The 27,242-nt window shown below is 48.3% G+C and overlaps 1 protein-coding gene across 1 annotated transcript in view; it reads left to right on the top strand.

Moving 5' to 3' along the window:
- The window catches only part of TGFBRAP1 (transforming growth factor beta receptor associated protein 1), a 221,629-nt gene that overhangs the window by 148,608 nt on the left and 45,779 nt on the right, over positions 1-27,242 (top strand). Inside the window, exon 10 of the mRNA XM_069204446.1 lies at positions 8,471-8,904. Coding sequence (XP_069060547.1) covers positions 8,471-8,904 — 434 coding nt within the window. The remainder of the gene's footprint in view (positions 1-8,470; positions 8,905-27,242) is intronic.

Genomic DNA, 27,242 nt, shown 5'->3' with positions numbered 1-27,242 from the left:
TAGAGTGGTCCATGCTCTGTTAGGAACACTTTTTCAAACCATTCTATGTTAACCATTAGATAGCTACTGCTCTTGGGGAGCACTGCTTTACATTCAATGCGAAGCATATGTATTTACAGCAAATACATGCTATGAATGGCATGTGTTATTTACCCTGTAAGCATCTATTCGTAACATTTAGTACCGTAAATTCATATGCATCCACCCTTCTCCCCGGGATCAACCGCCTGATGTACTTTCTTCTTTACTGAAACACTTCAGCTTATTGTACTTTTACTTGCTTGCTCCTTTTTTTTCCTTTTACTATACTGCTCCTATCCTAAACTCACCCGAAGAGCCAACAAGCAATCTAACAAAGGAGCCAAAGCCCATGCGCAGTACGCAGTAGAGGAGGAATCACACTACCTCTTGACTTGAAAGACTTCTTCGAAGAAAAACAAGTCTCAAACATCCAAGCCCAACACTAGATGGCAGGAGTATGCTAAGCACATGAATCTATGGCGCTACACGATACGATTAGATGCTTGCAGAGTAAGTATCATATTCCTTATTTAACCTTTTTGCTGCTAGGCAACCCCCGATGCAAAGCCTTTTTTCTTTTACTTTTTCGGATAGTTCTCTCTTAGTTCTCCATACCTTTTTTCCCACATACGCTATCCTCGCCAAATTAACAATTTTTTTTTCCAACCTGCTGGGGATTTTAAAGGTAGCAAGGGTTTATGGATTCTCCTGTAGGGGACGAGAAATTAGTCAAAATTTAACTACATTTTGGTGGTGTTTTTTTTGGGGTGGGGGGAAGATGCCAAAATGGTTTAAAAAAGTGCTGCAGAAGAAAGTGTCAAATTTTTTCCTGCAAATAGCATCAACGAAAGTTGTACAGTGCTAAAATCACCATATTCCCAGCTTTCAGGAACAGGCAGACTTGAATAAAAAAAATACCACAGTTATGGTAGTTTACTGCAATTCCATTTTTTGTGCTTACAACCTTCTTTCAGTTTGTGGTGAACCAGCTGTTCTGAAAACTAGAGAGAATTCTGAACTCAGGAAAGGTTCATTCGTGTAGATCCTTCAGACTTTTCCCGAAAAAAATGGATGTTGAAATAAAAATATGTTGAAAGTTAGTAGGAAAAAACAGTTGTTTGTGAAAATGCTTTCATTTGTGACTTCTTGTCACTTTGGCCAATGTACAAAAGCAATATACCACTACATCTGCTAGACCCTTCTGATTGCTGGAATATAAAGGGTTTGTGGGCTTTCCAAGCACTCTAGGTACCCAGAGCCAATAACTGAGCTGCACCTTGCAATGTTTTTTTATTCTGTACCTGATATAGAGAAAATCATATGGTAAAATATAAAGAGTGAAAAATAAGTATCAAAGAAACCTGTGTATTTCCAAAATGGGCACAAGATTAGGAGTTTAGAAGCAGTGGTTATTTGCACATCTCATAATTTGTGGGTACCCATGCTAGCATGTGAATTGGAGGGCATTTCTCAAAATGTCCTTTTCTTACACACTGACTTACATTGGGAAAGCACAAACGCAGAGAAATACAATTGATAATAACATCTGTTCCCCTAAATCTCCTGATAAAAATGGTACCTTACTTGTGTGGTGTGGGGCTGGTACCCATGACTGGAAAGGCACCAAAATAAAGCATGGACACATCACATATTTCCACTGATAATTGACCGATTTTTGCAATGTGTCTAGCTCTGGATTTTGGACCTTGCTCAGTCAGCACCTAGGGAAACCTAGCAAACCTGTACATTTTTTAAAACTAGACCCTAGACCAGTCCGGGGTGGGGTGACTTGTGTGGCTCCCACCAGGTTGTCCTGCCCAGGAGGCACGGGGAAGGGTGTTTTGGGGGGTGTTGCACCCCGATAATAAATGTATTTTGTGATGAATAGTTGGATAAAGGTTCTCTCAGTCGGTACAGGTGGGTTGTCTGTCAGAAATCTGGGTCTCTCGCTGACCCTCTCAAACCTGACACTATTTTATAATTGCAAGAGGTTGTTCAACCTCAGATTTTAGAGATTGTCAATCTCTCCTTGTGCTTGGCCACTGTTCCCCAGGCCTGGAAGCAGGCCACAGTGATTCCACTACTGAAAAAGCCTTCTCTGGATTCCTTCATGTCCAGGCAACTACCGTCCTATCTCTCTACATCAGTTTTTATCTAAGGTGGTAGAAAAATATGTCAACAAGCTCCTGACGGAGGTCTTAGAAACTAATCACACCTTGGACTTTCCCAAAATGGGTTCTGGGTCAGCGCTTTTGGCAAAGATTAAGTCACTACACAGTGTGGTGGATGGGGGCGACTATGGTGCCCTTATTCTTTTGGACCTGAATGCCGACTTTAACACTGTTCCTCATAAGGTGCTGGTACAGCGTCTCTGATACTGGGATTCAGGGTAAGGCCCTGGCTTGGTCCACCTCTTTCCCTAGTGACCGCTCTTTACAGGTCGTCTCTCCTCCTTTCGATCGATTCCTCTCTTTGACCCTTGCACCATGGGGCCCCTCAGGATTCCTCGTTGATATGTTAGACCTCTGCCAGAACTGTTAAGATGCTTCGGGGTATCCATCTGATGATACACAGCTGCTCTTTTCCTTTTCTGCTAGTTCATCTATTGACATTTCTACTTTTGCAGAGCTGTATGCTATCAGTACCTGGATGGATGGTAGACAACTGTCTAAAGCTGAATTCCAGCAAAACAGAGATCTTGCTCTTCAGTAAACATACCCAAGCAAGGGGAGACTCCTGGTAGTCGGGTAGTTTGGGCCCCACTCTCCCACCAAAATCATCTGTCAACACCTGGGAGGCACTTGTTTTGGCCTCTTGAGATGATTTAATTCATTATTGGCATATTTCAGCGTCATATTCACCAATTGATCATTCAATCCCTCATCTTATCATACTTGGACTACTTCAGTATTTTGTATCTCGGCACCAAAGAAATCCGCTCTAAAAAGGTTGCAGTCGATCCAGTACGTGGCAGCCAGATTGTTGCTTTCTTTCACAAGTTTTGCCCCGCTTCGGGACTGCTTCACAAGCTTCATTGGCTCCCTATTCAGAAACGCATCTAATTTAAGGCTCTCACCACAGCACACAAGATCATGAATTCTTCTGGTTCCCCCATTCTGTTCGATTCAATGCAGCCCTATCTCCCTGAGAGACAATTTAATTCGGTTCAGTTCAATCTGGCAATCATTCCGCGGCTCCAGAGGAAAAATGCCAGTGGCTCCTCTTTTTCGAGTATTAGCTCTAGCCCACTGAAACAATTTGCCCCTGGAACTTAGGAATACTCAGAGCCATTTAGACTTAAGGAAAAAGGTAAAAACCTGGCTCTTTGCCTATTAGAGATCCTTTATTCTTTTTACTCTTCTCCAGGTTCGGTTATTGGTTCTGGTGAGTAGCGCTGGGGAGCCCCTTTGCTGGGGCAGCTATGCTGTTTCTAAATCCTATTAACATAACATAACATTTAATCTGTGACTTTTGCATGTACAGATGGACCAAAAAAAACACACAAATACACACTTGCTCTCATCTCTGTTTTGAAAGCCCTAAAAATGGTGTTTCAAGAAAAATATTGTTGTTCTCACTTAGTACTCCCAATCCACTTTCCACTGCCTCTTAAGTCCCTCTCATGTGCCCTGCTAGTCGTAAAATGTATTTTAACATTATATACCAGTGTGATTGTCCGGAAATCTGAAGCTCGCACCCCTTCCTCCCCCCGTTTCCCAATTTTACTGACCAAACTACGCCCCTTCAGATGCCTTTTCAGACCTCAAATTTTGAGTAAAAGAATACATTGTCCTCATATTTCTTTGATGGAAAGTTCTGGAATCTGCAGGGAGCCACAAACTTCCTCCCACCCAGCATTTCCCTAAGACTTTCGATTTAAAATGGTACCTCACTTGTGTGGGTTGGCCTAGTGCCACCTAGAGGAAACAGCCCAAAACGCAACATGGATACATTACATTTTTTTCTACTGAAAACTGACAGTTTTTTCTTTTTTGTTGTTTTTGCAATGTGCCTATCTGTGGAGTCTAGGGAAACCTAGCAAACCTGTAAAAAATTTTAAGACTAGACACCAAGGGAAATCCAGGATGGAGTGACCTGCATGCCTCAATCTTTGATTTAAAAAAAAAAAAAAAAAACATTTTCCTCACATTTTTGTGATGGGAAGTTTTGGAATCTGCAAGGAGCCCCAAACTTTCTTCCACCAAGCATTCCCCTAGGTGTACTGATAAAAATGGTACCTCACTTATGTGAGTAAGCTTAGTGCCTGAACTAGGAAAGGGCGCTAAACACATCATATTTTTCCTATGAAAAACAATGGCGGTGATTCTAACCGCGGCGGGCGGTGGTCGCCGCCCGCCATGCGGTTACCGCCAAATGACCGCACCGCGGTCACAAGACCGCGGCGGCCATTCTGGCTTTCCCGCTGTGCTGGTGGGCGACCGCCAAAAGGACGCCCGCCAGCACAGCGGGAAAGACCCAGCAACGATGAAGCCGGCTCCGAATGGAGCCGGCGGAGTTGCTGGAGTGCGACGGGTGCAGTAGCACCCGTCGCGAATTTCAGTGTCTGCTAGGCAGACACTAAAATTCTTTTTGGGGCCCTCTTACGGGGGCCCCTGCAGTGCCCATGCCATTGGCCCCACGGCACCCCCTACCGCCATCCTGTTAACAGGATGGCGGTAGGGGGTGTCAGAATCTCCCCTGGAGGATTCTCAAGGGCAGCGGAAAGTCGGCGGTACACCGCCGACTTTCCGTTTCTGGCCGCGGCTGAACCGCCGCGGTCAGAATGCCCAGCGGTGCACCGCCAGCCTGTTGGCGGTGCTACCGCGGTCATTCGCCCTGGCGGTTTTTACCGCCAGGGTTAGAATGACCACCAATGTGTTTTTGCAATGTGGGTAACTGTGGATTTTGGGCCCCATCTCAGCCAGTATCTAGGGAAAATGACCAAATCAGCACATTTTAGAAAATTATACACCCAGGGGCGTCTAGGGAGGTGTGACTTGCGTGGTTCCCCAAATGTTTTCTTACCTAAAATTCCCTGCAAATCTCAAATGTAGCTAAAAAGTCACTTTGTCCTCACATTTTTGTGTGGGATAGTTGTGGGATCACCAGGCTGGCACAAATTTCCTAACACCCAGCGTTCCTCCAGGTCTCCCAATAAAAATGGTACCTTGCTTGAGTGGGTAGGCCAAGTGCCCATAATGGCTCCCCACAACTTAATAAATATCCCTGTTGGCAAGTGTACTGGATCCCTGCTTTGGGATCACCCTCCTGCGGCGATACCCAAGCAGGTATCTACTAGGGAAAGTACTGCAGGAAAAGGGATATTCTCTCCTTTCCATCAAACCTCTTCCGTATGGTTAAATTCTCAGGTGGCTGAGATAGTCCCCCAAGCACCAAAGCAGTGAAAGGGAAAGGAGCTGATCAGCTCATTACACTTTCCCTTTCTCTGAAATGATGTCAGAGCTCCACATGGCTGATCGCCATTTCAGAGAAAAAAATAAAATAGCCTTTGGACCAGGCAAGAAAGCACAAGGGCTCAGCAGGTGTGATTCAGGATGTGATGTTTCCTTCCTGACTAGAGAGCCATCACCTCAGACAGATGGGTTTTATAAATCATTCGAAGGGGCCCAGCCTTTCTTTTCCTCCCTGCCACATTCACCAGCTCCCCACCCAATATCATAGGAATATTTTGCAATCTTGCTGTAAGAAGTCGACCTTCTGCTAGCCAAGGCTGTCATTGAGCATGTGCCTGTTTCAGGGAGAGGTGAATGTGTCTATTTGTGCCGCTTCCTCATACCAAAGAAGTACAGAGGCCTTGGGCCTTTTCTGGACCTCTGCCTGCTAATTGTCTTTCTGTTGCAAGACAGAGGCTCCTTCTGCTCTGGACTCAGAAGGCTGGATAGTGTCCATGGACTTGCAGGATGCATATCTTCTTATACACGCCCTACAGTTCCACAGGTTTTACATGTTGTTCATGGTTGGGTTGGAATGCTTCCAATATACTGTGATCCCCTTCAGCCTTAACTCAGTACGTGGGTCTTCACAAAAGTAGTGGTGTTGTCACTGCTCACCTTTGGAAGCAGAGGATGCATATGTTCCGATGATTAGAAGACTGGCTGCTCAAGACTGGCTCATTGCAGACTAATTCTGGACGATGGCCAAACTCCTGTCACCTCTGGGGTTTTCACGTTGTCAAGGTAAAGTCCTACCTGTGCTCCATTCAGATGACTGCTTTCATAAGGGCTTTACTGGACACAGTGGCCCTCAAAACATTCCCATCTCAGCAATGAGTCCAGGCGATTCAGTATATAATCTCGCTGTTTCGGGCTCAGTCCTGAGTTTTGGTGAGGACAGCTCTGCAACTTCGTGGACTCGTAGCATCTCTAGAATTGTGTATCCTTCTCCTTTCAGAAGCAAGATTGCTTGTGTGAGCCTTGCAGTGCAACCTCTGGTTTCAGTGGGGGCAGAATCAGGGCTGCTTATTTGACTCCATTCAGATCTTGTAGGAGACCTCTCTGATCTCCACCTAGATCTTCTGTGATTGCTGAAAAGCTCCAACCTGCAGCCGGCCGTTTCGCCTTCCTCACCTAGACATCACAGTTGTGACAAACATGTCACTGCTGGGGTGAGAAGGTCACCTAGGAGAGGTGGAGATCAGAGGCCTGTGTTTCTGGCAGAGGGCCAGCTCCACATCAAGGTTTTGTAGGTTCAGGTGATCGGTCTGCCCCTGAAAGTCTGTTTGTTCAATTCTTCAAGGGGAGGTTGGTGCTGGTCGCCACATACAACACAACTTCCATGTGGAACTGTAGCAAGCAGGGAGGAGTATAGTCCTGGGTTGTATGCCAGGAGGCCTGTTGCCTCTGGAAGTGAATAGCCCGGCAGAACATCTTTCTTGGTAGCCCGCCATCTGAGCAGAGGTCGGCTGGAGAATGGCGAGTGGCTTTTCGACCCAGAGGTGGCAAGGAGGGTTTTCAACCAGTGGGGTATTCCCTGGTTAGATCTGTGCACCAACGGCAAGAACTTACAGTGTCAATTGTACTGCGCACTGGACTTTTCTCCAGGAAAGTCACCAAGAAATGCATTGAGTCTACAATGGCACATGGTTCTCCTGCACACATTTCACCACTGCCTTTCATGCCTTGAGTTCTAAGGACAATCTGGACAGATCAGGTTCAGTTCACCACAGTAGCCCTAGACTACCCCTTGAGAAGATGGTACCCAGAGCTCCTCAGCATAAACATTTGCCTGCTGATGCATCTACCACTTCATTAGGACCTCCTGTCTCAGCAACAGAAAATAAAATGAACTTGCCAAGATGGGTAATCCTCTGCATTATAATTTGCCATGATCTTGCCTAGAAGCAAACCCCAGAAGTTATGCAGGGGTCATTCCACTGGGGCCAAGACTGCTTTAGCAGCTGTTGCTATGAGGGAGCCGGCTCAGGACATCTACCTGCCCGCAAAGTGGTAATCGGTGCACATGTTCACGAACAGCTAGGTCTGTTGGGAGGGCCGTATTGCCACCTCAGTCCTGCAAGACTTTCTGTTTTGATTCCATTCACTAGACCCTCCGCCATTGTGAGGCTCTGCAGTGGTCAGTGGTATCTATTCTTAAGACGAGGAATCTCTAGTTCAAAGTATCTGTCAAAGAACAAGTAACTTACTTTTGCTAACTCTCTGGTGGATACTATGTCTAACCGCGGATTCCTCTTCCCCTTGCACCTCCCTGTTTTGAGGAGTGGTCTCCTGGACATCGTAAATATGTTTTGGCACACTTTCATCCGTAGTTTTGTATGATGCTCTGCATCTGGAAGAAGCAGAAAAAGAGTTACAAAACAATGTATGCCAGCATGCAAGGGTGACGTGGCTCCTCACGGATCTGAACGGAGTCATTGTGGAGCAACATGCCGAGATCTAGCTGCATTTGGGATCATTGCTAAGAAAGTTCTCTAAATCTAGTCTGGTGCCTGGGGATATTCCTAAGTTGAGGACTTTGTGGTTAAGTAGCTTATCCACCACAACGAACATTACCAAAGGTAAGCAACTTGTACTGTACTACCACAGTCTTCTATGTAGAGGCAGGTTTATGCCTCCCGATTGTGGTTATGCCTTAATGTGCAATTTCAAGAGCTTATTTTTAGGAACCTTATTTTACAGATTTCTTCATTTAGATCTGTTAATTTTGTAATAAAAATGTTAACATCTTAGGTAGTCATGCTGAATAGAAGGCTGAAATGAATTTTGTACTAAATATAAATCCCTGATTCTTCCTTAATCTACAATCTGTTATGGACATTATCTTCTTTATTTTCTATTCATTGCACTTAGCCATAAGAAGCAAACTTTGGTGTTTAGATTACGTTTAGGAAAGCTATTTACAAATTTGTGTGTGTTTTTTTTTTCTTTTTTGCGTTTGTCAGAACACTAATCTGATAGTCTTTCTCTAACAGATAAAATAAAGAATACTGATCTTCATCTGGAAAGTGCAATTTTATACGGTAAGCTGGAAGAACATGACAAAGCTCTGAACATACTTGTCCACCGGCTAAAAGACTTCCCTGCTGCTGAGGACTATTGTCTGTGGAACTCTGTGAATAAAGATGCCGCCTACCGGCAGAGACTGTTCAATCTCTTGCTCCATATCTACTTGAATTCAGGCTCCTCTGATGGCTCACTGCAGGTGGCTGGTGTGGACCTTTTAAACAAACATGCCTCTGAGTTCAACACAACTGAGGTTTTGAGACAATTGCCTGAAACATGGTCAGTTCAGCTGCTTGCTCCGTTTTTGGCTGGATCCATGAGAGAGAGCATTCATAACCAAACAATGGCCCAGCTTGCTGTGGGATTGGCAAAAGCTGAAAACCTTATATACAAAAACGAGAAGGTAAGTGCTTTACGTTACTTTGTATATTTGGCATCACATAGCAGTATAGCATGTGGATCACCCAGGATTCAAATTCCTGGACTGCAGGCCACACATATATGTCAACAGTGAATGTTTAACTTAGTTAGCAGTCATGACAGCCAGTTAGCTATATAAGTGTGTTTTATTTTTTAAACTAGTTTTCTTTATTGGGACTGGACCTTGTGCTTTGCGTTGTTCAGTTGTGCTACATGATTGTGCAAGTAAAATCAAATAATCTTTCAAATGTTTGGTCATTCTTTCTGACCTTTCCCAGGTTGACACTGAAGTATAAGTGTGTGTGCAAACTGCACCGTGACTTTATCAGACATTGTAAGCAGAAATGTATAATGTACCCAATCAGCGATTACAAATATATAGTTATGGTTAAGTTTCACATTCCATAGGAAATGCTGTTTCTGGTTTGCATGTAGCTTTTCCTCTGTTTAAAATGTCCTTTCAATTCAGCAGAAATGTACTCATCTGGCAAATTTTCTGCATTTTAGTTAGGTACAGATAAGTCTCAGAAGAAAAGTGAATGGTAGGACCAAAAAGAAGCATTTCCTGTTCAAGATCCTGTAGGAATTTTTTGTTCTCCACTACAGCAAAGTGTTTAACTTTTTTACACCAACTGGGCAAGAAATTAGAACTTAACTCAGAAAAGGGCCTTTTTGAAGTTTAGTATCTGATAGAGGCTTCTAGTTGCAGATTCCTTACCTTAGAATTTCCCACAGGCGTCAGATTGGATCCGGAGATTTTTCTTTAGGCAATACCCTTGCGCATCGGTAGGTGGCGTCGGTCGATTCCGTGGGTGTCATTGGCGTCGTAGTCGCCGTGATGATGCTGGGAGTAGTACATAGATGCCGACTCAGCGCAGTGGCGTCAGTTCTTTTCTTTCCGTGCCACGCGCTGACCAGGAGAGAGCTACCCTGGTCTCTTTTTGACCAATTGCAACCGTTTTGATGAGTTTTCTACTGAATTTGTGGTGCGTCGAGAATGTCCCTGAAGGCCGGGTTCAAGCCGTGCGAGGACTGTCAATGCATGATGTTGGTGATGGACCGACATCGGGTTTGTCTGTGGTGTCTTGAGCGTGACCCAAAGTCGTGCTCCGAGTGCCAGGCCATGCACCCGAAGGCCTTGAGGGAGCAGTCCCTCAAGCTCATGGCAGCCCAGTGCTTAACTCCACGTAGGTCCTGGTCTCTCTCGAGAGGAAGGTCTAGAGACCATTCGTGGAGCCATCACCAGTCGTCTTCCTCAAAATCTTCAGGTGCAGGTAAGAAGTCGTCGTCGAATCTGTCTCATCGCACTTCGACTTCGCCCCATCTCTCGGCTGACGTGATGCTCAAGACCTCCATCCTCGGAGCCTGCTTCTGGGTCCACTTCGCACTTCCCCGAGTTTCTGGGAGCTGGAGCGACCCCCGCCCACCTTAAGAAATACTATGAATCCGTGCGCCTCATCTTTGGGCAGACCGACTCCAATACGATATGGGTTCGTTTGAGGGGTCTTTCGGTTCCGCGCCGGCGGCTTGGGCTCTGGCCACCGAGGTCCCCTCCGGATCCACCAGCGCCTGACGCACCACTGAGACCTTCCCCGGGTCGATTGTCGACGCTCCCGACGTCGGTAATGCCCAGTATCGATGTCGACCCGATCCTTATGCCCGACTGCTCTGGGTCGGAGTGGCGTCGGCCGACGCCGCCTTGGTCTTCAATGGGGCCTTCTCACCCCTGGTCGGATTTGGACCCTTTTTCCTATGGCTATGAATTCAGGGAAGGATTGGAGGGGTCCCTGGACCATTATGAATACCAGGATGACCCATCTTTGGACTGGGCACAGGAATTGGGCGATGCCAGTGGACTGGACACTTCTCCAGACGCTGGCATGCTGTCTCTTCCTACCATATCTACGACAGAGGGAGCGACTTATGATATGGTGGTCAGTAGGGCAGCCTAGGTCCTTGGCCTTGAGCTACCTGCTGTAGAGGTCAGGTCCAACCTCCTGACGGAGGTGCTACAGCCAGGGGCTTCCACATCTGAGCCCCTTTTACCTTTCAATGAAGCCCTCACTGATCTCCTTTTGGGTACTTGGTCCTAACCCAACACAGGAGCTCCTGTGAATAGGACTATCGCACGCCGCCAGCGGCCCGCTCCGAACAACCCTAAGTTCCTGTCCGAACACCCCACGCCTGAGAGTCTTTTTATCCAGGCTTCCTCTTCTTCAGGCACAGTCCCTTTTGCACCCTGGATAGGGAATCAAAAAGGCTGGAACAGTTTGAGAAGTTGTTTTCTTCCTCCTGTCTTGCACTGCAGTCTGTGAACACTGCATGCCTTTTGAGCCGCTATACCCACTCTCTGTGGGATACGGTTGCGCAAATCCTGCCGCAGCTACCTTAGGAGGCCCGTGCTGTCGTCTCCCAAGTTGTCAACGATGGGAGAGATGCGACAAAGTTCACAATCCGATGTGGGCTGGACACAACTGACTCTCTGGGCAGATCGGTTGCTTCAACAGTGGCCTTTAGATGCCACGCTTGGTTGCGTACTTCTGGTTTTTCTGGGGATGTCCAACAGTCTCTCATGGACATGCCCTTTGGTGGCTCCCGTCTCTTTGGAGACAAAGTGGTCTCGGCCTTGGCGAGATTCAAGGATTCCCGGGCTACGGCTCGGTCCCTTGGTCTTTCCGCTGCCCCTCTCCCCCACAGTCCGCTTTTCTCCCCTTTCGTGGCCACGGAAGGGGCTCCTTTCGTGTCCCCTAACCATCCACCTTGCCACCCATGCTGTTCAGCCGCTGCGTGGCCGGGGATTCGGAATCCCACGTGGACGTAGGACAGGGAACCAGAGGTCTTCCCATTCCACCTCTGCCCCCGCTGCAGCCTCCAAACCCTCCTAGTCCGTCCCCTCACTCCCATCCTGTTGGCGGCCGGATTCGCCATCACCTGCCCCACTGGGAAGCCATCACTGCGGACAAGGGGGTTTTGCAGACCGTTCAAAAAGGCTACCTCCTCCCTTTCGAATCTGCCCAACCAGCCACGCCTCCATCTCTCAGCCGACTCACGGAGGATCATTTGGCACTTCTCTGCCAGGAAGTTGCGTCTCTCTTTGCCAAGGTCCCTGTGCCAGAAGTAGGTCGTGATAGTTATTCCCTTTACTTTCTGGGGCAGAAAAAGGACAAGGGCTTACGTCCTATCCTAGACCTTCGGGACCTCAACTACTTCCTCAAGAAGGATAAATTCAAAATGCTCACCAAGGCTCAGGTTCTGTCTGCCTTAGACCCAGGAGAATGGATGGTAGCATTAGACTTGCAGGACGCTTATTTCCACATCCCCTTCCTGCCTGCCCACAGCGGCGCGGCATTTGGTGAACACCGCGGCCTGCATGCAAGCCGCGGGGGAAGCCGCGGCTTGCAGGCAGGCCGCGGGGGAAGCCGCGAGTCCGGCCAGGGGTCGCGGCACTCGCCGCGCCCCCTTCTTTTGTTTCTGCCGCAAGGGCGACGCGGCAGGAGATGAGACCCCGAGTTGGGTCTCGAACCTGCCGCGCATAGCGCATTTAGTGCGCTTAACATTCTGACATTAAAGAAACCTTCTCCTTCACCACTTACCAGGTCTCAACAGGCAAAAGCCGGATACCTGCACATGGTGGTGTTTTTATGCATGCCTTTTCCCTTTCCCAGCATGCTGCCCACTTCCTCTCTTCCCAGCATGCATTGTTTCTCTTTGTTGGACGCATGTTCTTCATTCTAAGTTATACTCTTTTCCCCAATCCAAGATGGTGGTGTTTCTACTTCCTGTTTCCTACTTCCTGTCTAGGGGCATATAAGGGGAATTCAGCTGCTTGCTCATTGTGTTGCAACACTCCTTTGGTGGTAGTCACGCTCCAGCTGGTTTCCTCTTGTGGACCCAGTATTTCCTGACCTGTCTTCGTCTCCAGTTTTCCTGTACTCTCGGATCTTCAGTTCTAACGCCCTTGTGTCCTCCTTCTGTTTCAGGGAGTTCCTGTTGGAGGTTTTTTTACCCTTTTGGGGTTTTTCCTCTGGGACATCCTTCTGGAGGGCACGGACTGTAGTGGCTTGCTATTGTCAAACAGCACCGTGGCTACCGGAAGGGGTCGCCCCTACCTCGGCCAGAGCAGAACCTGCCGGAATCGGGGTCGTTCCCCAACCCTCATCAACTTCGATGGTAATCCCAGTGAAAACCGTGACAGCGCCCCTCAGGTGTTCACGAAAGTGATGGCGGTAGTTGCAGTTCATTGTGCAGGTTAGGGGTCTCAGTCTTCCCCTACCACGACGACTAGCTGTTAAAGGCGGACTCGCCCCAGAAAGTCATCTCCCACTTTCAGACTACGGCGAACCTCCTGCACACTCTGGGGTTCAATATAAACGTGCCGAAGTCACACCTGACTCCCTCTCAGATGCTACCTTTCATCTGAGCTGTTCTGGACAGTGCAGTTTCGGGCTTATCCTCCCAAAAAGCAAGTCCAAGATATTCAGGCTGTGATTCCAATCTTTCAGCCTCTGTCTTGGGTTTCGGTGAGACTGACTCTGAGGCTGCTGGGCCTCATAGCCTCCTGCATCCTGCTAATGACACATGCCAGATGGCATATGCGGGCTCTGCAATGGGACCAGAAGTTCCAGTGGGCGCAGCATCAGGGGAATCTCTCCGACATGTTCCAGATCTCCGAGGGGACTGCGAAAGACCTGCAGTGGTGGCTTTCAAATCCGCATTGAGTCCATGGAAGATCCCTCTCCCTTCCCCAGCCAGATCTATCTATAATGACAAATGCGTCACTTCTGGGTTTGGGCGGCCACATGGGAGAGGCGGAGATCAGAGGCCTCTGATCTCTTGCAGAGTTTGGGCTCCATATCAGTCTTCTGGAGCTCCGGGTGATCAGGCATGCATTGAAAGCATTTCTTCCCTCTCTCAAAGGGAAAGTAGTGCAGGTGTTCACGGAGAGTACTACCGCCATGTGGTACTGAAAACAAACAGAGCAAAGTAGGGTCCTGGACCCTTTGTCAAGAGGCACTACATCTCTGGACATGGCTGGAACATCAGGGCATTTACCCTGGTGGTTCAACATCTGGCGGGTTCTCTCAGCACCAGAGTGGACGAACTCAGCCGTGGATGCACAGCCGATCAAGAATGGCATCTCCATCCGAAGGTGGCACAAGGTCTTTTTCAACAGTGGGGGGAGCCTTGGTTAGATCTATTCGCCTCCGCAGAGAACGCGGAATGTCAGCTGTTTTGCACATTGGACTTTTCCAAGGCAGCACTCGATCGGAGACGCTTTTTGTCTCGAGTGGAGCTCCGGCCTCCTTTACTCCTTTCCACCTATACCACTACTGCCCAGAGTTCTCAAGAAGATCAGGAACGACCGAGCCCAAGTCATCTTGGTGGCTCCGGACTGGGCACGGAGGGTATGGTATCCAGAGCTAATGAGTATGGCCATCGATCCTCCACTCAGACTGCCTCTTCGGGCGAATCTTCTGTTACAGCAGCAGGGGACGGTTCTCCACCCGAACCTGTCCAATCTCCGCCTTCATGCGTGGAGATTGAGCTGCGACAGCTGGCGACTTTTGATCTTCCACCCGAATTCTGTTATGGTATCTTGGCAGCCAGGCATCCCTCCTCCAAAACAGTATACGCCTGTCGTTGGTATAAATTTGAGGCATTTTGCACCAACAAATCTGTTGATCTCCCTCTGTGCCCCTCTATCTGAGGTTCTTTTGTTCATGCTTTCTTTGGCCCAGCAGGGCTCTGCTTTGGGCACCCTTAAGGGGTATTTATCTGCCATTTCGGCCTTTCTTAGGTTACCTGATCAGCCCTCACTTTTTAAATCTCCTATTGTGAGTAGATTCCTAAAAGGTCTCATCCATATATTTCCTCCCTCTCCATTTATCATGCCTCAGTGGAACCTCAATCTTGTCCTTACTCATTTAATGTGTACTCCCTTTGAGACAATGCACAATTGTCCCTTACATGCATCACCTTCAAAACTGTCTTTCTTGTTGCCATCACCTCTACTCACTGGGTGAGTGAGCTTCAGGCCCTTTCGTCCAAACCTCCACACTTGTCTGTTCACCCTGACAAAGTGGTGTTGCGCACTAAGGCTTCTTTCCTTCCAAAGGTCGTTACACCTTTTCATGTAGGCCAGTCCATCACCCTGCCTACTTTCTACGCACCCCCACACCCTTCCCATGAGGAGGAGAAACTCCACCGTCTGGACCCAAAAAGAGCGTTGGCGTTCTATCTTAATCGTGCTAAAGATTTCCGGGGGGACGATCAACTCTTTGTCGGGTATTTGGGTGCAAAGAAAAGGAAGGCGGTGCAAAAACGTACCATCTCTCGATGGGTACAGCAACTGCTGCTTCCACTGCGTTAGCACGCGGAGTTCCTGTCCTGGATATCTGCCAGGCAGCTACGTTGGCGTCCCTGCAAACATTTGCTAAGAGCTACTGCCTGGACAGTCAAGTCCGTTGGGATGGCTACTTTGGTCGTTCGGTCCTGCAGGACTTCTTAGTATGATCTTGGTTCGCAGCCCACCACCGAGGATGGCATTGCTTGGGTATCTATTCTAAGGTAAGGAATCTGCAACTAGAAGTCTTTATCAGATGTACAAGTTTCTTACCTTTGGTAAAAAAAATATCTGGTAGAGACATATTCTAGTTGCAGATTCCTTACCGACCCACCCATCCTCCCCGCTTCCGAACTGATTTCTAGGGACAGGGATTTCCCCCTTCAGGTCCTTAGCTCTGGCACACCAATCTCCGTGTTCTTAGCGGCTCTGCGCTTTGGCATGGAAAGTCGTTAAAAGAAACTGATGTCACTGTGCTCAGGCGGTGTCTATGTACTACTCCCGATGTCCTCACGGTGACTACTACGCCTGCAGAGTCGACTGATGCCACCCACCGACGTGCAAGGACATTGCTTGAAGAAAAATATCCGGATCCGGTCTGACAGCTGGGGGAAATTCTAAGGTAAGGAATCTGCAACTAGAATATGTCTCTACCAGATATTTTGTTACCGGAGGTAAGTAACTTGTATGTCAACTTGTTAAATAGTTTTTTAGATAGTTGTGATACAGAAAGGTGTTGGGCGGACGTCGCATATTTAAAAGTCATAGAAGAGTTGTGTCCTTTATTCCATGAATCGTTTGTGGATCTTAATCTGCGGAGGATTAGGTTGTCTATATTTGAAAAATAAACATAGTAAATCTTTTCTCTTTGTCCAATACACATTCTGGGGATCTTATCTTTGGAGGATCTACAAACCTGGACAATTTGATTGGCTGGCAGCAACTGAAAAAGTTTGTTGCAGCAGTCATTGCTCTATGCGACACACCCGGAAATGGCCACCATCATATATATTAACTGAAAAAACTAAAGTTAAGATCAAATTAAGATTGATGGTGAGTGTTAGTGGCTACTTCAACAAAAGTACAAGAGACATGAAATTCACAAGAATGGTTCTACCTCATCATTGGCTCCCACCCCTGCCATACTCCCTTAACCTTAACTCCTACCCCTGCCATCTCTTGTGAAAGGTGTAAATCAATTGTCCATGGGTGATTAAGTACGTTTTTGGATGAACGTCGGACTCTGCATTATGGTGTGTTCCTAAAAGTGATGGTCCATTTTTGTAAATTGTAGTATGTAATTTGAGATATTATACTTTGCCTATATAGTGGCAAAATACAAACCCTCTTCATTTGAACCTGTATACATTAGGGACTAGTTAGCACCACACTCCATTGTCACTACCACTGCTCGCAAACATGCCAACTATCAAGCAAATTGGGATACCCCACCTCCTGGCTAGGAGAGCAAGCATATCGATGCTGCTGGGAAGAGAATTGCAGCACAAGCTGCTAATCATTGGCACATCGCTAACTCTAAGGGCCTTCTGGCGCGTTACGACCGTGTCAACTGGGATGAAATAGAGAATCTCCTCCAATATTGCCCAGATGAGCATAAAAAACATGGGCAAGAACTTGTGGCACAGATGAAACTTTTTTGCAACACATCTATAGGTTGTGCATTGCATACTGCTGACACCGCAGCTAGGGGTGTTACTACTAGTATTTTGCTTAGGCGCCATGCATGCCTAAGTATTCCTGTGTTGAAGCCAGAAGTACAACAGAATATACTTAATATGCCTTTTGACAAGGAACATCTCTTTTGGCCTGAATTAGGTGCCACATTGGAGAAGATCAAAAGAGATACTGATGAGGTAAAAGCAATGGGGGCCCTTCAGACACCTGCTCCTCAGGGCTCCTTTCACCGTCCCGGTTATCGTCAGAGCTCAGATGCAACCTCCTCAGATGCCTCCACTCCCTATCAACATCAGCAGGGTCAAGATACCTCCTCGAAGGCCACTACCATGGATCCTACAGAGGCAGCAATGCTTAAGGTAGAGATAAGGGTGCTTCCCTGTGTGAAGCAATGCTCACCACCAAACAGTGACTTCCCTCTCCTGCCCCCCCGATCATAAAACACCTGTCCATGCCCACTTTCTACCCACATAGCAAGCAATTATATCAGACCAGTGGGTGTTAGCCATTACCCAACATGGTTATTGTCTGGAGGTCGCTACTACACCTCCTACCATTCCAACCCGCGCACTCAGGCTTTCCCTGAAACATCAAACATAGCTCAAACAGGAAGTTCAGGCTCTTCTTCTCAAAGGAGGAATAGAATCTGTCCCTCTTCAACACCAGGGTTCAGAGGTTTACTCTCTATACTTCCTAATACCCAAAAAAGATGGATCTTTATGGGCAATTCTATCTCTCTGGTCACTGAATGAGTATATCCTGCTATGGTACTTGCTTGCACATGGTCACATTACAAGATGCGATCCCACTTCTACAAGTCAACTTTATGGCTACACTAGACCTAAAGGAGGCCTACTTCCACGTACCAATACACCCTTCTCATCGCAAATATCTGAGGTTTGTGGTGGGTGGCAAACATTACCAGTTCAAAGTCCTTTTTTTGGGAGTGACTACTTCACCCCAAGTATACACCAAGGGCCTACCAGTCATAGCAGCCCATCTATGCAGAAAAGGTCCACGTATTTCCTTATCAGGGGAATTGGCTTGTCAAAACCAACACCCGCCAACAGTGTCCTCAACACACTTAAAATTACAATAGATCTGCTCCACCTCTTGGGGTTTGCTATCAATGTTACCAAGTCTCACCTACACCCGGTACAGGTTCAGCCATATCTCGGGGCTATTCCAAAAACACAAATAGGATTAGCCTATCCCAATTCTGCAAGAGTCGAGAATTTTCAGACACTATTACTGCAATCTCATACAAATGAACAAATCACAATGATGACAGTCATGCGCATCTTTGAGATGATGGCCTCCTGCATTGCCATAGTACCCCATGCCCAACTGCACATGCGTCCGTTACAGGAATGTTTAGCTCAACAGTGCTCTCAGTCTCCGTGTCAGAGGATCTAGTGTTGATAGACCACCAAAATCAGTACTCCCTGCAATGGTGGAATTTCAACAACCTGTTAAAAGGGCAGCTTTTTCTCAACCCTGTTCCCCACATCACTGTCACAACGGACGCATCACTCATGGGATTGGGTGCACATTTGAAGGATCTCACATTACAGGGTCTCTGAGATTCCAAGCACTGGTGTCTCCACATCAGCTACCTAGAACTTCAAGCTGGTCACATAGCGTTAAAAGCATTCCTACCTCACCTCATTCACATGGTTTAACTAGTCCGAATGGACAATATGATACCCATGTTCTATCTGCAAAAGAAAGAAGGGGGGTGATTGGGGGTTGTGATGGTCTACACAATTATCTTTTCTATCACAGACCATTTGGAGGTGGGCTCTACATCACAACATTCACCTGTTAGCGGAGTACCTTCCGGGCACATACAACGATTTTGCAGACCTCAGCAGAATGCAGCAACAAGTCCTCGAGTGCGAACTCCACCCTTAATTCCTGCTCCCATACTTCCACAGATGGGGGTTACCTCCAATAGACCTTATTGCAACCTCAGAGAACGCAAAACGCTCAAACTTCGCCTCCAGATTCCCACTATCAAAGGGCAATGCACTATGGATGAGCTGGTCAGGGATATTTGCCTACTCTTTTTCTCCTCTCCTTCCATTTCTGGTTCAGAAGCCTAGGCAAAAATCTCTCACAATGATATTAGTGGCACCCATTTGGGCCTGTCAGCCCTGGTTCACAACCTTACTGCAGCTCTCTGTAGTTCACCACGAGAAGCTCCCCAACAGGCCAAATCTTCTTGCTCAGAACCATGGAGATATCAGATACTCAGATCTCAAAGCTCTCAACTTGGTGATCTGACTCCTGAGGTTATAGTTTGGTTACCTCAATGTAATACCTGAGTGTATGACCATTCTTAAAGAAGCCCATATGCCTACCATCCATGCATGCTACGTAGTAAAATGGAATAGGTTTGTCTGTTATCGTCATTCAAAACATATTGATCCTTTCAAAGCCAGTGTATGAGACATTGTCTGTACTAATTTAATTTACAAAAATATGGCTTGGCATTCACATCAATTACATGACATTTGTCTGCAGTGGCTGCCTATTTACAGAATAGGCAACACATCTCTTTATTCAAAATACCAGTCATTAAATCCTTCATGAAGGGACTCAAAAGACTTATTCTACCATGGGTTCCACCTGCACCCTCATGGAACCTTAACATTGTTCTTGCACGACTTATGGGCCCATCTTTTGAGCCCCTGCATACATGCTGTCTTCAGTACCTGTGTTGGAAGGTGGCATTTTTAATTGCTATTACCTCACTTAGACATATTAGTGAGACCCAGGCTTTAACATTGAAAGAACCTTTCTTCCAACTCCATAGAGACAGGATGGTTCTCCGCACCATCCCCAAATTCCTCTCTAAAGTTGTCTTTCATTTTCAACTCAACCAATCAATTGAGTTGCTGTATTTTGTTCCCCACAACCAGATTCAGTTGTGGAGAGGGCTTTCCACACATTAGATACTAAAAGGGCCCTTATGTTTCACGTTGATAAAACTAAAACTTTCAGGAAAACTAAACAAATATTTGTTGCTTTTTCCCCACCCCTAAAGGAAAGCCTATATCCAGAGCAGGTTTAGCTAGTTAAGTGCTTTCAAATGTGTAAAGTCAAAAGAACTCTACTTCCGTCTCCTAGAGCACACTCTACTAGGAAGAAAGGAGCATCCATGGCTTTCCTAGGAAATATTCCAATAGCTGACATATGCAAAGAAGCTACATGGTGTAGGAATTTGGGTTCTGGTTGCAGTGCCCCGCACCAAGCCCCCCCCTCCAACCACCATGGACCCCCTCCTACACACGTTTCGTCTGGTTTTTCATGCAACTTTGACTGAAGTGCACTGGGTTCCTGCTAACCAGGACCCCAGTGCCAGTGTTCCTTCCCAAAAACTAGACACCTGTTCACTAGATCCCTAAGTGGCCAGGCCCTTTAGTACATCTCTAGGTCCCTAGTAAATTGCACCCCTAGTACCTAGGGCATGGGTACTGAAGAGAGGCTCGATGAGCTACAGCACAATTTCTGCCACTGTAAGAGACCCAGCACCAACTTCATGCAGACTGCCATTGCAGGTTGCGTGACAAGGTGCCCACTAGAAGTGAAAACATGATATGGTATAAAGCCTGTGTGCCATGTCCCCTAAATACTGCATGTGATACTTGTAAGTCATCCCTACAGGAGGCCTTACAGCCCTATGGCTGGGTGCATTACATTACATGTGTGAACATATCTGCACGAGCAGGTGTGCCCCTACTATATTTTTGCCAATCCTTACCCATAGTAAACAGAGAAGCCATTTTGAGTACATCTTCTGGATACTGGTCATTACGAGTTCCCCAGCCACATGATAGCTGCGCTGAAAATAGGCATTTTTGTTATCAAACATCTTTTATTAATAAACCCTCCCTGATTCCAGTGATAGATTTATTAATACATGCACCCAAAGGGCACCCTAGATGCCCCCCCGAAAACCTACCTACTGATGGTGAGCTCACTGACTAGTTCTAACCAGTCTGCCACCAACAGACGAGAATCTAACCCTTAAGGGTGAGAGTCCTTGCTCTCCGGAGGTCAGAAACATAAGCCTTATTGGGCAGGGGTGTTACACACCCCTCCCCACAGGATGATCTGCATTCCAAGACCGGAAGCTTCAAATAAGGCCACTTCCTGTATTATGCAGAACTGGCCTTCCTCAGAGGCTTGCCCCAGGGCCCATCTGGCACCAGCACAGGCGGGAAAATTAGCTATGTGGGAGGCATGTTGCTTTTCCAGGTTTTTCCAGACCTAGAGTGCCCAGCCTGAAATGTACACAGCCTTAGAAATTCCACCATCTTGTGTGTGGTGGAATTAGGAATTCTGGGACAGGGTGATGCCCACTCCCCAAAGGAAGGGGTCATTTAGTGTGGATGGTGATCCCAAGGGTCAGTAGCTCATTGGCTACTACCCTTCCTTCCCCTTAACGCCCCCTAAATTGTGTAGCGTACCTCCTCATATCAGGTGCTCACATCTTTACTGGACACCAAGGAAGGATTGGACAAGAAGCTTGCTGAACCAGAGAACCACGAAGTATGACGCCATCCTTGCCAGCCTTCCTGCTGCACCCGACCCTCTAGGAGCGACTGACCTGTCCTGCCGATGCAACCTCTAAGGAACCAGGCGAGCTGCCAGTGCTTCGCAGATCACCAAGAAGAACTCCCTTAGAGCAAAGGAGCTGCTTCCCCGCATCTACAGACACCCAAAGAAAGAACTGTGAGGACTGGGACCGCCAAAAACCCAACGCTGGACAGCACCACTGCACCTGAGCCGCCTAGCCCAAGTTGAAGTGGGCCAATGGTGCCAGCATGGTTCCCAGGTCCTCCAGAGACAAAGCCCCCCCCCCTGAGCTTGCCCTCTGGGGACTTCCCAACAGCATGAGCAGCCTGGTTCTCCAGACTCCTCTTCTCCGTGACTGCCTCTGGTGACGGAGACCCGACGGTCCACTGACCTCTGCACCTTGGTGCCCGGGACCAAGGAGAAGAGGATCACTGCTGTCCCTAGCTACCCCAGGCTCATGAGAGCCAAGCCCACTTGTGGGTTTGGCCGGACATGTCCCCCGGTCCAATCCTGCAGCCTGTTTCTGTGGGCTCCCTCCATGGTAACCGCCACCAACGATGTTAAACCTGATGGTCCAAACCAGCTCTGCATCCGGATGTCCTGGACTGAGGAGAACAGGACCACTTGTGTCCCTACATCTCTGAGCATCACAACACTTTAGCTCCCTCAGTAGTTTGCCCGGACTGGACTGTTAGTCCCCCCCCCCCTACAGCAGCTTTGTGACCAGACCGATTCCCCCATAGACTTACACAGGGCACCCAGCGCTGAACTGCACCCTACTGCCACTATGCCTTCTGAAGTGACCTGTTTGTGTGGCTTTGGACCTTACCCCACACTTAAAGGACCAATCTCCTGGATTTAGGGAAGTCGCTGTACTATATCTGAATGCAGTGATTGTTCTTCCTCCAAAGGATAACATTTCCACATCTGAAAAATGCACTGTCAATCTCTAAAAACGTTGGAAATTCCTAACTCAAAAAGTGCTCGCCTGATTCATGTGGTCTTGGTATCAAAGTTTATATAAAAGTATCTGTTATTTTTTCATATTGGTGTTGGATTTCTTTGAGTGTGTGTCTCACTTTGAGTGTGTGCCTTACATGCTTAGCACTACCCTCTAATATGACCAACTGCTCGGCCACACTACCCTAAAAGAGAGCATTTGGAATGTCAATTGTGCCTCTGTGATACCTCTGGGGGTTGCATGGACTTTTTACACAGTGTACCTCATTTTGGTCCATTATGTAGAGAGCCAGCTTCCTACACAAGGTCTACACCACACATCTTTATTAAGTATTTTTGTGTAGATGTTCTAGCACGCCAATAAGCCAGTGTAGGTCAGACAGTTCTACATACACTATTTTCAGACATCTGCAACACCCACAGGTTGGCCACCACTTCTGAGGAGGACTGCTTTACAGTCTATGTAAAACATGTGTATCTATAGCCACACATGCCCCAAATGGAATATATTACTTACCCTGTAAGCATCTGTTCATATCATATAGTGCTATAGAGTCACATGCACCCACCCTCCTCCCCGGACACCTGTGGCCGTTGCAGTTTTTCAATTTGTATTCACCTCATTATTTATACTTACTGTACAGTCCATTTTCACCTGCCTGCAGCAAAGTAATCTAACAATAGAGTCAATGCCCATGTGCATTATCACCAAAAGCAGGAGTCACTATACCTCAGACTCAAAAGACTTCTTCGAAGAAAAACATCTTGCACACATCCGGACCCAACAGTAGATGGCAACAGGATTCAAAGCATGTGAATCTACAGCACAACATGCCATGAACAGATGCTTACAGGGTAACGTATTCCTTTCCGATATAGTTATCATTCATTTTCACCATTAAATTAAATAGTGAAAATCTATTGAAACAAGTCAGTCAATAATATTTTTAGCTGCTTCCAAATCTAAATTATCATTATGAGGTCTCCTAATGTAATGGAGTGTTTGCCACAGTATAAAGGGGTTTTGGGGATTTTCACTGTCAGGACATATTTAATATTAATTACTAAGGTGGTCATTACAACCCTGGCGGACGGTGTAAAAGGTGGGGCTGTGGAAAAAAAAGGGAATTACGACCCTGGCGGTAACCGCCAACAAAGACAGCCACTTTAACACTTCGCCCGCCACGGCGGTACAGACAAACAGCGTGGCGGTCACCGCCAACAGACAGGCGGGAGACAAAGTACCGCCCACACTATTACAACACACCAATCCGCCACCTTTTCCGGGGCGGATTCACCGTGGATAAAAACACGGCGGAAACAGCCTTTGCTATGGGAAAACGCTCACCTCAACACACTCCACGAGGAACGACGACTCCATGGAGCCGGAACTCCAAATACTACCTGCCCTTGTCTTTCTGCTCCTGTACGAACAACAGCGACGTAGGCGCAGAACATACTGGTGAGTACTGCATCTACGACACGGGGGAGGGGGAGGTAAAAATTAGGGGGACACCCACCAAACACCCCCACCTTTGCATATTACAACATACACACCAATGCAGTAAAAAATATCACATTAACAACCCACAATCCCCCCGGAAGAATGCAAAGACAAAGCAAGATCCGTTCAAATATTGTAATGTGCCAATATACATGTCATATAAAAATATACTGAATCATATCTCGAAATCTGTCATATTTATATATACAATACAAGAAGTAGTGCAGATATGTACACAACAATGTCCGTGCACCAACAGTCCAAAAATGCATGGGCGAGGCCCACAATAGATACCTGACCAAAATCCGAGAGATCACTGCCGGGGCATCAGATTGAAACACTACAGGCACCTCAGGGGGGAAGGGAGGGGGGTGGGCACCTCAGCCACATGACTGCAAAGCCAGATCCACGACGGGGCACCATGCCCATTGATGTATCCTGGGGAGTGCAAAGCCACAGTCTCTCAAGTCTCTCCAGTGGGTGGGTTGCCCACTGGACCATCCTGGGGAGTGCAAAGCCACAGTCTCTCAAGTCTCTACAGTGGGTGGTTTGCCCACTGTGCCATCCTGGGTAGTGCAAAGCCACAGTCTCTCAAGTCTTTACAGTGGGTGGGTTGCCCACTGGACCATCCTGGGGAGTGCAAAGCCACAGTCTCTCAAGTCTCTACAGTGGGTGGCTTGCCCACTGTGCCATCCTGGGGAGTGCAAAGCCACATTGACGCAAGTAGATGCAGTTCTCAACTGGGACTGGTGGCCAGACTGGATGAGTCTCCCCGTGAAAGTTCCTGTCCTGTCACTGTCCCAGCTGCACATGGGAGAAGGATGCCTGATGTGGCGGCCTATTCATACCCACACTGTGTTTGCCCTGATCAGCGGTCTTCACCGTGGCGGTCTTTGCCTTGTTCAGCGGTGCTTTGCCATGGCTGGCTATGGACTGTTCAGTGGTCTTCACCATGGCGGTCTTGGCCTTGTTCAGCGGTGCTTTGCCATGGCTGGCTATGGACTGTTCAGCGGTAGCCTGAGATGGCGGTTCAGATACTGACATTGGTGTGTGGCATGACAAACTCCACACTGGACATGGGGGTGTGGCATGACGAACTCCACACTGGACATGGGGGTGTGGCATGACAAACTCCACACTGGACATTGGGGTGTGGCATGACAAACTCCACACTGGACATTGAGCTGTGGCATGACGTTCCATCATCGCCCAGTGGGGCTGTAGGATCCTGGTCCCTCTTGGGCACTGACTCCGGCGGTGGTCTCCTGACCAGTGACGATACTCGGGCCCTCCTGGGCACGGACTCTGGCGGTGGTCTCCTGACCAGTAACAATACTTGGGCACTCCTGGGCAATGACTCTGGCGTTGGTCTCCTGACCAGTAACGATACTTGGGCCCTCCTGGGCACTGACTCTGGCGGTGGTCTCCTGACCAGTAACGATACTTGGGCCCTCCTGGGCACTGACTCTGGCGGTGGTCTCCTCACCAGTAACGATACTTGGGCCCTCCTGGACACTGGCTCTGGCGGTGGTCTCCTGACCAGTAACGATACCTGGGCCCTCCTGGGCAATGACTCTGGCGGTGGTCTCCTGACCAGTAACGATACTTGGGCCCTCCTGGGCAATGACTCTGGCGGTGGTCTCTGGACCAGTAACGACGGTGCTGGCGGTTGTGTTTGGACCGCCGGAAATGATGGCGCACTTCTCCGCCGTGACACTCACAACAGGCTGGGCAGACTTCCTCGGAACCTTCCCCACCTTCTTTGGAGTTACAGCTGACTCACCAATCGCCTTCAATCCCATTTCACTTGTTGTCCCACCAGGAGTCTTGACACGGCCCTGTCGTCCACTCTCCAATTTCGGTGCCTTTACAGGGGGTGGGCTGACAGTGCCTTGGCTCCGGGTCCTACTGCCTGCCCTGGTGGACGGTGCACTCCAAAAACCTGGAACACGCACCACTGGTACTGGAGGCTTTTTGGCTGAGGCGCTACGACGGGACTGATAAACTGGTGGGGGGGGCAAACAGGTCAATTTGACAGAGGGACAGTTTCTGACGGACACTGGGATGGGTAGTTGGAGGGGGTCTGGGAGTGGAGGTAGAGGAGGTGGTTGTAGGAGGTGTCACTTTAGGTGTTTTGGGTGCAGGTGCAGGTACTGGAGGCTGTCGTGAGGTGGATGGATGTTGGGTGAGTGATTGCCGGCGTTTGTGTACTTTGAGAGGGGGCGTCACAGACACACTGGGAGAGGACACAGGGGACGTGTAAATGGCAGTGGAGGTGGTGAGTGCAGGTTAGCGGCTTGTGGTGCTGGGTGTTCTGGTGCGAGTCCTAGTGCCTGTAGATGTGGTGCATGCAGGTGTGTGTGTAGACGAGACTGGGAGGGAGGAGGGAGAAGAGGAGGAGGGGGACACAGTGGAGACAGTAGATGTTGCTGTGTCTGTATGGGTGTGATGCTTGTGTGAGTGCCTGTGGTGTGTGTGGTGCCTATGTTTGCTTGAGCTACTTTTGGGTGTTGACTTGTGTGCCTGCTGGTCTGTAGGTGTGCTTGGGATGGGCTGGGGTACAGGGGATTGGGTCTGGGTGGAGGAGGTTGGAGGGGGGAGGCTGGACACAGGGACAATGGCTGCCATCAGTGCTGAAGCCAGAGAATGCAGGGTTCGCTGAAGGACAGCCTGACCAGAATGAATGCCTTCCAGGAATGCATTACCGTGTTTCAACTCTCGTTCTACACCCTGGATGGCATTCACAATGGTAGACTGCCCAACAGTGAGTGACCTGAGGAGGTCAATGGCCTCCTCACTGAGGGCAGCAGGGGTGACTGGGGCAGGGCCTGAGGTGCCTGGGGCGAAGGTGATGCCCACCCTCCTGGGTGAGCGGGCACGGGACACACGCTGAGGGGCTGCTGAGAGGGCGGTGCTGGTAGGGGAGGTGGCGGCTATACCTGTAGAAGTGGGGCGCACAGATGGTGCCGCCACCACAGGGGAGCTCCCATCGGCGGACAAGTCCGTGTCGCTGGTTGGTGATCTGGTGGCCGACGTGAAGCTCCCCTCCCCCTCCGTCCCACTGGTAAATTCAGAGTCTGTGGTGTGGCCCTCCATGGCCATGTGGGATGCAGCTCCCTCGTGCTCCAGTGCCACTGTACCTCCGCCTGTTGATGCTGATGTACAAAAGGACAGGGAGAGCAGGAAAAGGGGGGAGACAGAAGAAAGAGAGTTTTAGTGCATGGCATACCGCTAC

The sequence above is a fragment of the Pleurodeles waltl genome, chromosome 8 (assembly GCF_031143425.1).
Source record: "Pleurodeles waltl isolate 20211129_DDA chromosome 8, aPleWal1.hap1.20221129, whole genome shotgun sequence".
NCBI classification, from domain to species: Eukaryota; Metazoa; Chordata; class Amphibia; order Caudata; family Salamandridae; genus Pleurodeles; species Pleurodeles waltl.
Note: the sequence above shows the minus strand (reverse complement) of the source record. Positions and strands in the feature narration are given on the sequence as shown.